Source organism: Charadrius vociferus, unplaced genomic scaffold, assembly GCF_000708025.1.
Source record: "Charadrius vociferus isolate BGI_N301 unplaced genomic scaffold, ASM70802v2 scaffold450, whole genome shotgun sequence".
NCBI classification, from domain to species: domain Eukaryota; kingdom Metazoa; phylum Chordata; class Aves; order Charadriiformes; family Charadriidae; genus Charadrius; species Charadrius vociferus.
The window spans coordinates 3728068-3738613 of NW_009646931.1; the positions used below are offsets into that span (position 1 = coordinate 3728068).

A 10546-nucleotide genomic window follows, 5' to 3' on the forward strand; every position below is an offset into this window, starting at 1 on the left:
GGGAAAGATTTACAAATAATTTTTGTAAGCCTTTCTATCCTTATGCTCAAAGATCTCAGGAAACTTCTAGAAAGCCCTACTTAATCTGTGCAAACTGAAGAGACAGCTTTAAAAAAAAAAAAAACCACAAAACCAATGCAAAGGGCTTTTTAAAATACCAAAACTGACCAGCAGCTCAGTGCAGCTACACAGCTGTGCCAGTAGAAGCAACATTTTTCAAAAAATTCTGTAACCAGTAAGCTAAGTCCTCATGACTTAGGACTCACTTATAACCCAAAGGATTATTTCTAATCCATCAATTGCTCTGGTGATACAGATCTTACAGTGCCACCTTCTGTTCATGTCCCCCAATCAGCTCTGTTTAAGCAGCAGACAAATACATGTAAACTCAGTTTAATTAATGAAATGAGTGTTAAAGCTATGTGAAAACCAGGATCGCAGAGTATTATTTCTCTCTCAAGTACGTCAGAATTTATGTATCTGGAAAAACACAAAATTTCAGCTGTACAGCATCTTGAAATGGTATTAACATAAAAAAAATCTCGACTTCCTAATCCGAGCTCTTAACAGTCTCTTTTTGTACCAGGTCGTCAGTTTAATAATCAGTTTTGTTCTATATCCTCCAGCCAAACCTAAACAGTACCAATGCTTTAGAAACGCATACTGACATTGAAAAATTTAGTTATACCGTTACATTGGAAGGGAATGTGCAGGACAGTAAGTGCAAAATAAAAGTTGTCTTTACCATGTAAATCATGAATAAAAACCAAGAGCATCACTGTACTAGTTTCTTACCCTTGCTCATAATAAGATATGAAAAACATTCTGCATGTATTAACAGCATTTGGTGTCCATGTGTATTTGTTTAACTGACTTGAGAGCAAAATGTTAACTGGATGCACATTGTCTTGGTCAGGTATATACTTGGCACCAAGTAGGCACCAAGTCATCTGGCAAACATTCTGCATAAATAGATGCCCAAAACTTGTTTTTCTGGGGAAAGTGACATTTAGCATCTTTTTGTAAACACATGAAGACTTTGGGGTTTTTTCTGCTCATCTGCTATACTGCAAGGAACAGTATTTGCATACTACCCCTACTGCAAAAATAGTATCAATGGAAAGGAAGGAACTGTACAACTTTCGTCTGCCTCATCCAAACAGAATTAAAAGCCTAACCCAACTAGCGGTTAGGAACGTACTAACCTTAGGTCCATAGAAAGCTCCATCACCAGGGTTTAATTCCCACTTCTCACCAAAGTCATTGAGGCTGTTTTCGAGTTGCTAGAGATAAAGAACACACACACTCAGTGCTTCTCAGTCATTCACTGTCTTTCTATGTTACAGCATCAGGTCAGCCTGCTGCTACAGATACATGACACTACCAAATTCTCAGTACTTCTCAGTTACTGCTGCAACTCATTTATTTTCTGAAAAAGGAAAGTTTTGGAGGACCCCCAGCTAAAAAAAAAATTAGCCCAAATTTAAACAAACAAAATTTATGTATTCATTTTGGAAGAAGCCAAACAAGCACTGTTAGCTAAGATGCAAGAACTTTTTATGCTACACTCAAAGTCTGTAGGTAATACTGAAAGGGGATCCACCCTGATTCACCTAATATCTATTCCTGCCCTATCTTCTCCCCAGCACTGCACCGCAGGGTCTAACCCCATCCCTTTCATCACAAAAGCAACCTAGCTTTTGGAAGATAGCTCTAAGTCTTATTAAAGGGGCTACCAGGGTTCTCTCTCTTTTTTTTTTTTTCTTTTTCTTTTTTTTTTTTTTTTAAATGATCAAAAAATACAAGGACAGACAGGTAATTTGATTCTGACAGAGACTGCACCTGTATGGAGAGTAAGCTATTTACAGCAGCCAGACTGAATTGAAGACAGTTATTAAAGTTATATTGCTCCTGTCCAGCTGTCACTGTAATGCCCAGAAGGCAGTATATTCTTACAGAACTTCCAGCTGCAGCCTTGCTTTCATATAAAAGGTTAATAAAACTACTGTTTACCTTTTCAGCTTGATTCCACACTTCAATGTCTCCCAGGTACTTTTCGGGACGAGTAGAGAGATTCAGTTTAAAGGAAAATCCAAAGACATCATACACAGTACGCAAGAACTGCAGACAACTCTTTATCTCCTCTTCAATCTTTATGAGAATAGAAATAAAGTCTCAAATATGGAAAAATCTGTTCATCTGATTTTAATACCCAATTTCATTTAACAGCAGCCCATACCTGCTCCATAGCACAGAATATGTGAGCATCGTCCTGCTGGAACCGGCGTACTCGAGTGAGTCCTGTAAGAGCTCCTGACAGTTCATTGCGATGCAGAACACCAAAATCAGCCAACCGTAACGGCAGCTCACGCCATGATCTTGGACGATGATCAAACATAAGGCTGAAGGAAAAGTTTATTACTTGAAGCTCACCCAGAATCAAAATTCTGCAAAGAACAGCCAATGAGAAGCAGCCAGTACCTAAGCACATGCCCATAATGCCAGTGATGGAACCTGAATACAACCATCATTCACATCTAGTTTTCTCAGGAAAAAAAATGCAGATATCCTTCTATAGCTGGTAGGCTTTCTCGACCTCACAGAAAGAAGATAAAACAGAAACTGAGCATTAAAACCTGAATGCTAAATTGCCACAAAAGTGGCAACGCCCCAGTATCCATTGTGGATATCCAGGTTTTGTAGTACCAAGGTATGCTTCAGGTCTATAACACAGTCACTGTGATGCTGGGAAAATGACGCTTCTTGGCGTCTCAAGTAAAGAGAGCATCTAGACAACAAGACTCATAATTACATCACTCCCACAGCATGTCACATCTTGATACCTGAAGACAGCCATCTTTACAATTAAGCAAGCAAAAGAAACGATTATTTTTTTTTTTTTAATCAGCATAATCTTTGGTAAACTGCATTTGCTATGTATTTACCAGTGTCCTGGACAGTTCATAGGCTTCAGAGCAAAGATTTCTTTCTCCACTTCAAAGGAAAACATGTTGTCACTGTAATGCTGCCAGTGCCCTGAAGTCATCCATAGCTTGCTGTTGAAAACATTTGGAGTGACAACCTCCTGGAATCCACGTTTTCGATACTCACTCTAAAACAACAGATCCAGTACTTAAAATAACTAGTAAAGCCAACAAAAGTAATGGTACTCAGCCTTCAATCTGCAGCCATAAAAATACATAAATGTTGCCCAAAAGAAGTCCATGACTCAAGAAGAGAAGAGCAAGAGGAGTGAAAAATTCAAGTTGCACATGCCAGGATACATCACTTCTACCAGCACCACCCTTCCCCCAAACAATTCCCCTGTAGTAAGCACGAAGAACAAGTTTCCTCCCTGCAAGCAAAGCAGCAGTCTCTAATTATTCAATGACACTTGACAGTACAGGGCAGCCCAAATATACAATAATAAGATAGACTTTAAATGTTACAACAGGAAGATCAGGATTTTTTTTCTACACATAATTTCGTAACAAATAGTTCTACAAGGCCAAATTTAGTAAGTTTATTAAAACAAATCAATATGCATTAATGGAACAGCTGTAGTGTGAGCTTGGCTGTATTATTAGATGTCAAAGAATTAATATTATAAAGCCTCATTATCACTGGTTTAACTGCAAGTATAAAGTATTGCTAAAAACACAACTTAGCAGAGATTGTGAAAAGACCAATTCAAAGAAATTAGGTTTCTTTAGTTCTGTGGCTTACAGACCTAAAAAGTTAAACTAACTTGAAATGAAGGACTGTTAATACTGTTATATGTAGCGTGCTGTTACATAGTTTTCTAAAATTAAGTAATTTCTTCTATAGAAGATTTCCAAAAGACATTACTTACCCGGATAAATTCAATTAATGTGTTGTAAATGTAAGCTCCTTTTGGCAAGAAAAAACAGCTTCCAGGGCTGAGTTCATGAAAGAAAAACAGTTCTTGGTCCTGAAGAAAAATAATACTTGAAAAACCTAGTATTTTTATACCACCTTTTCCACTAATATTCACAAATTAATTACTATTGACTGGGCATCACTAATCAAAGTATATAAAAAAAAAAAAAACACAACAGAAAAATAAAAGCAGTAACATTAGATCAGGCACATTTTCACTAGTATTTATATCTCCACCAGTACATACAGGGGAGATTGTTCAGTTTCCTGTTTCATTAATGATGCTCCAAAACTTCACATTTATGCGTAACTCCTAACTGTGCCCCCACACCTCCCTTGGTATACTGACAAGTAATGTTAAGTCCTGGTTCTGCAGCCCTCTTAATTACTTGCACATGAACTGAACATGTGAACATTGCTGGTTAATGTTGTGACAAACTGTGCACATGCTTGAGGACTGCAAAAGTAAATTCTTCTGTGTATTTTCTTGATGTCCTAGCAGCAGACCTTTTAACAGTGTTCAGGACTATCAACTACCTGACAGGGGTTTCCACCTAAAAAATAAAACACAACACCAACCAACGAAAAAAACGTAGAAATGGATTTTGAAATCACACAGAAAAAAAGAACTGCGAGTCAACAGGCTGCAGCAAATTGCAAAGGTATGAGTATTGCCTGCAGACTGAAGCATTCATGTTTTGCAAACCAAAGTGTTCATGTTCTGTTCTGATTGCTCTGTGGAGTAAGAATGTCATCATGTTTAAAACAGTGAAAAGTCTAAAGGGAAGTTATATGCTTTAGGACTTTTGATGATCTTTGAGAGAAAAGAACCTGAATTTGCATCTCGACTGAAAATACAGTTGTGTCTCATCCTGGTTTGGCAGCAAGTATACGCCATCTTCAGGATGCTTCTGATTAAAGGGTTACATCCGCAGTGTTTGTGAAATACATTACCAGAAAAACTGTCTCACCCGCCCAATTTTTCTGTGATCTCTGCTTTTGGCCTCCTCCTGGAATTTCTCCCATTCTTTCAGCATTTTTGCATCTGGGAATGAAATTCCGTAGATCCGCTGGAGGGATTCCATATCAGCCTTGCCTTCCCAATAGGTAGAAGAATTCTGCATACAAAAAAATAAATGAAACATTGAAGAAAAGGAGAAGCCTCCATGTTTTACTGTTACTGCCTGCTATGAAAAAGGCATGCAATTATTAATAAATCACTATCCTTAATGTAGAATAACTAAGGCACAAGGAGTTTTAATCTTAAATTCAGAGCACTGATAAGAAAAATCCAGAAAGAACAGGTGAACAGAATATGTAAAAATGGTTTCACGCTCTCTCCTGTCTTTTTTTTTAAGCCTATTTGGTCTCTTTGTAGCCATGCTATTCCAACTGTTTATTCACACTCAGCTATAACCATCAGCTGAGTAAAAATTCTAAACTCTAATTGATACAACAGTTCAGCGAAGCCTTAAGTCACACTCACATTTCTATCTGTGCTGGAAGTGCAGGCCCTGGACACCTAGCTGGGCATCACACCATCTGAGTACCATTCTAGCACACAACGCTTTCCCAATTTGTTACAGTGAGTTTTTGGCCAAGTCACCATTTTGTGGTACATTCTTGGTTAAGTCACCATTGTACAGCCCAAAGACAGCAACGTGTTTTCAATGAAAGCATTTCTCTAATGCAGTTTCAGCACTTACCTTATGAATTTTTATGGTCTTTATCTTGCCAGTATGTCTGACATGAGGCCCTCTGCATAAATCTATCAAAGGGCCACACCTAAGAATAGGAAAACATTCACTTGGTATATTTCATCCCAGAATGATATACCCAGTAATATTATGATGCATGCGTAATTACCTGTATACCGTTGTAGTTGGAGTATTGACCTTCTCATTCAGGATGCGACACTTGAATTTATTATACTGAGAAGAAAAGCAGCACACATATTTGTTAACTCCTTGTGAAGCAAGAGAACTGGCCAGCAGTTTAAATTATTTGCAATCCTGATGCTATGCTGCATCAAAAGAGAATTATAAAAGACAGACAGACAGAAAAATAGTCAAGTAGTGGAGCAAGCTGCCCAGAGGGCATGTCGTGCAGTCTCCGTCCTTAGAAGTTTTTAAGGCCCAACTGGACAAGCCCTCAGAAACCTGGTCTGACTTCAGTGTTGACCCCATGCCCTCTGCATGAGATTGGACTGGAGACCTACAGAGGTACCTTCCAACCTGAATGACACTATGATTCTCCTGATGTTCTAACAGTGAAAACTGAAAAACTTCAGCTTTTAGTGTTGCTTGGACTTTCTCATAAGTCCTCATTCTAAAAAATGTTTCATGAAGCTTTCTGAATGCAACAGCACATGCAAGTATAGTATCACCACAGCATTTTACTAACGGCCAATATAGTATAGGCATATAACATAACTGCATGCAGTATATCGCAAAATTACATCTGTGGGAAATAAACAAAGAATGTGGCTTCAAAGATTTTGCCAATGTCACCTAGGGGAAGAATGAGAATTCTTGCACTTGCAGAAAATCCAACGTACATTTCTGAGAACCTAAAAATAACACCTTCACTCTTTTTTGTTGTTGTTAAATATCACAAATGAGCTTATAACATACCACCTTAAAGAGTTAATTTGATAGACCTCCCTCTATCACTAACAAAACATGCAGCTACACTTAGAAATACTTAAAGAATAACTGCATGATGCTAGAAACAACCTTCTCAAACAGCCTACCTTAAACATTTCAAGTAGTGTTTCCTTCTTAACTTCCAGTCTTTCAAAGACTTGTTTTTCCTTCATTATCTTTTTGCATAACGTTTCCAAAGCAGAGAAGTCATTACTTGATACACCCCTAAAACAAACACACAGACAGAAGTGAATCATTCTTGCTTTCACTTGCCATTTCTGATCCAGTTGCAATGCACTAGCTTGAGGATGGGGGACGCTGCAAAGAACAACGCAATCTGCAGTAGTGCGGATGACTTTGTTCTGGGAACAAGCAGGTAACAGAAACTTTGCTGTGATTACCATCATCCCGCTCCTAAAAAGAAAAATACAAAACTTACCCTTCCTCAAGGAACATGTCATAATAAAATCCATTTTCTATTGGTGGGCCATAGCACAAACAGCCACCATAGATTCGCTCCATAGCTTCACCCATTATGTGAGCACTTGAGTGCCAGTATACCTAGTGGAAGTAAAAAACAGAGGGGATCAGTCTGAATACGCACAACGCATTTCTGAGTATTTTACTTAAAATCTTTCCTGAAACACTTGCTTTTAAGGATACCTGATGTAGATCCCACATTAGAGCACCCTGCAGAACAGAAGTGACCTGCACACCAACGCTTTCATCCTAAGCACCAGTATTTCCAAAAGGTAACACTGGAAAATCGTTTACAGCCTGGTAGCAAATAATTTTTCTTTTCAGCTGGTGTTGAAATTATTCAATTATTGTCGAGAAGTCAGGAAACTAATTCAGAAACTGGTTTTGTTTTTTTTTTCTATGAACTTCACTCAATCAGCTCTACAAAAAGACCAAAAGGTGTGGTTTCAACATAAGGCTGTGGTCCTAATCCCAAGATTTTATGCATGGGAAGTCCTGTGCTGAAGCAGAATAGTTCATAACATTAAAAATTACACTCCATCTTGTAATACACCTGAAATTAAAATTAGCCTGCTTCTAGTCGCACAGGCCAGAAAACACAAATTTCACAGAAGCCATCATTTAGCCAATACGAAAACCCTAAGTTTGAATGCAAGACCTCTGTGATGAGTTTGACTGACAGCTTCTTGTACCAAATGCTTTTTTCTGAAGAGAGTATTTACAAATTTACTGGATATCCACATTTATCTGAATGAGTAGCCAAACTAAAGTACATACTTTTGCATGTACAAAGTAAAAAAGCAGCCTACTTAGTACTTTTATGATTGTACATAGACAGTACTTTTGTACTCAGTACTGTTTTCAAAGTCAGGGCTGGAGAGGTTAGTTCAAAAGACCTACTTTATATTAACACAAAGTTTGCAAATATAAAATTTTAATAAGAACAGACTTGACAAACTACAGCAACTGGTAGCAGACTTGGCTACAAATACACAGCAGAACACACATTTTTTTGCAGTACCACAACTCCCTTGTACGGGAAAACTCAGATATATCTACACAGCAAACCTGTTCCCATCTCTTCATCTTTTGAGCACAGTAAAGATGCAAATAACTACTTGAGGCTGAGTTTAATGCAAATCCAAGGGCAAACAAATTTTCGTAGAAGATACTCACTGCTTGAGCCTCTTCATCTTCAAACTTAAGCAGCTCCAGGGTACAATCCTCCTCCAAAGGACGGTCTAGATCCCAAACCATCTTGTTCACTTTAGCAATAACAGTGTTGTCAGCCAAGCCCTGACTACAGAATAAATACATGGTATATAATCTTTTCAAATCAGCAAGTAGCAGTTCCCCAAATTTGCCCTCCATGTTGAAGAAGATTTTCAGGGGTACAATGTCATAAATAAATCCCAAATAAATGAGCAGTTCATCCAGTCTTGAACATTCATGAAAATCCTGCTCACATCTCAGAGATAAGGGAAGAAAACTGTGCTGTATACTTGACATTGATACACTCATTAACATATTTGACTTAGAGGCAGCCATCTCAAAGTACTAACCTGACTTCAAAATCCTACTGCAACAAAAGACAAAGCTTCTCTTTTAAAAATTATCAAATACCATTTCTGATGTAGTAACTTTACAGTTTTGTTTCCACTAGGCAAAAAAACCCTTTCCTTGATCCCAAATTGCAAAAGCAAAGAAGGTTCCAATGACAAGGCACCTAAGCATGAAAAAAACAGGATTTCACCTGTAGGAATCACCCAGTTTTTGTAATTTTAACGGTTAGGGTGTCACCCAGCAGTCATCTTCCCCAGGTCAATGCAAACTGGTTTGCGTGTGCTAACATTCAATCTGACAGTGTAAATTTATTAGCAAATTAGTTCTTAATGCAAGGACAGTGCTTGTGGCGGAAAATATGCAAGTAATGTGTGTCTAAAAGATTTCAATTATATTCTTATTTAATTTTAGAAACTGTATCTTCATAAGGCTAAAAAATTACACTCCAAATCTAAAACCTTACTGGTTACCTCCAATTTGTTATATACAAGATGCCTTGAGAATAGTTGAGATAAATGTCTAAGAGAGCAATTATACATTACCCCTACCCTCATGGCCACAGCCTGCTGACACAGAGCTGTCTGAAAAGGATTGAGTGTATCACAGAACTGAATCATACCTAATTCCACAAGCAACTTGGTAAGGAGTAGTCTTCCAGGATTCAGCATCAACCTGCTTGCCATCAGGTAATGTAACTTTAATGGGTTTACTGTCATTTGCTGCTCTTTCTGCAAGGAGTGCATCATGTTCTGCTTTAAGTTTATTGTACATCTCCAAACGCTCATTGATAAATGCAGGCCAGGGATTCAGCTATGTACAATGAATAAAGAGAAAGGAACAAATCAATAGATTATTACAGTAATCTGACATTATGTCAAGAATGCAAACAGAATGGATATTCTTTTCACAAGCAGCTATGTGACCATATCTATATATGTGCTAAGTAGTAAGTAATCTTTATTATTACAGATTATGTAGTAATAATTGTATAGTAATAAGACTTCAGCTTAATGAAATTTATTATTTTTAAATGCACCACTGTGCACCTGTTTAATAAACTACAGATATATTAATAAGCTACTACATAGTTTATTAAACACCTGTTTAATAAGCTACACAAGGACAAAAATCAATCAAGACTGTAGAAGTTAAACATAAAAACAGATTTTTCTTATTAGGTCAAAAAACTGAGGGAACACCTCTACTCTAAGCCACCCAGACAGGAACGGACTCCAGCCTACACGTCATATACTGACATCAGGGCTATCAGCTTGGGCATAACCAAGGTTAAACAGCCATGCAGTTGGCTCACGATTAGTGCTGGCTAGCAGCTGGCCCTCTCTGTGCGCAGTCAGAGGGATCTGTGTTTACCCATCACTAAGACAGAAGAGGCAAACACCTTAGGCAGGCTTTCCTCATTCCAGAGGCCTGCTGCCTACCTCCTGGTGCAAACAGAGGCACAGCGAGACAAGCAACGATGGAAATCAGAGCCGCTCTCCCACTATAAACCAATATAACTCAGTATAAAAAGCAACAAAGTCACTACATGGCAAATTTTAGTAAAATAATAGTGGGGAAAGGAGTAACTGTAACAGGGATGAACTGCAGCAGTACATGAGACAGCAACCAGGAGACCACACCTGTCAAACCCCAAGGCCCATGGGGAGCTCACCTCCGTCCGCCCTCCATCGCCGGCCCCTTCCTTCATTTTCTTCTTTCCGCAGTCTGCCTTTTTCTCCTCCCCAGCGTTAACCTGAGGAGGGCGAGCACAATTTCCTCATTCTCCAGCAGTCGCTCACACCTACGGCGCTTTAACCCCCCTTCAGCCCCACACACCAGGGAAGAGAGCCGATCTCTTCGCCCCAGAAAATCCCAGCCCAGCTCCCTGCCCGTTCACCTTCAGCTAAATCCCACCGCCTTTCGACCTTGCTCCCCCGGCGCTGGGGAAACCGCCCCTC

At 38.7% G+C, this 10546-nt stretch overlaps 1 protein-coding gene across 1 annotated transcript in view; it reads right to left on the reverse strand.

Moving 5' to 3' along the window:
• Window positions 1-10338, reverse strand: part of TARS (threonyl-tRNA synthetase) — a 14955-nt gene extending 4617 nt beyond the window's left edge. The window contains exons 1-13 of the mRNA XM_009894690.1: window positions 10261-10338; window positions 9208-9398; window positions 8202-8325; window positions 6985-7106; window positions 6653-6770; window positions 5767-5831; window positions 5607-5685; window positions 4872-5018; window positions 3854-3952; window positions 2946-3112; window positions 2240-2402; window positions 2014-2151; window positions 1206-1283 (exon numbers count right to left, since the gene is read on the reverse strand). Of these exons, the coding sequence (XP_009892992.1) occupies window positions 1206-1283; window positions 2014-2151; window positions 2240-2402; window positions 2946-3112; window positions 3854-3952; window positions 4872-5018; window positions 5607-5685; window positions 5767-5831; window positions 6653-6770; window positions 6985-7106; window positions 8202-8325; window positions 9208-9398; window positions 10261-10296 (1527 nt within the window). The 5' untranslated portion in view covers window positions 10297-10338. The remainder of the gene's footprint in view (window positions 1-1205; window positions 1284-2013; window positions 2152-2239; window positions 2403-2945; window positions 3113-3853; window positions 3953-4871; window positions 5019-5606; window positions 5686-5766; window positions 5832-6652; window positions 6771-6984; window positions 7107-8201; window positions 8326-9207; window positions 9399-10260) is intronic.
• Between the last annotated feature and the right edge of the window lie 208 nt (window positions 10339-10546).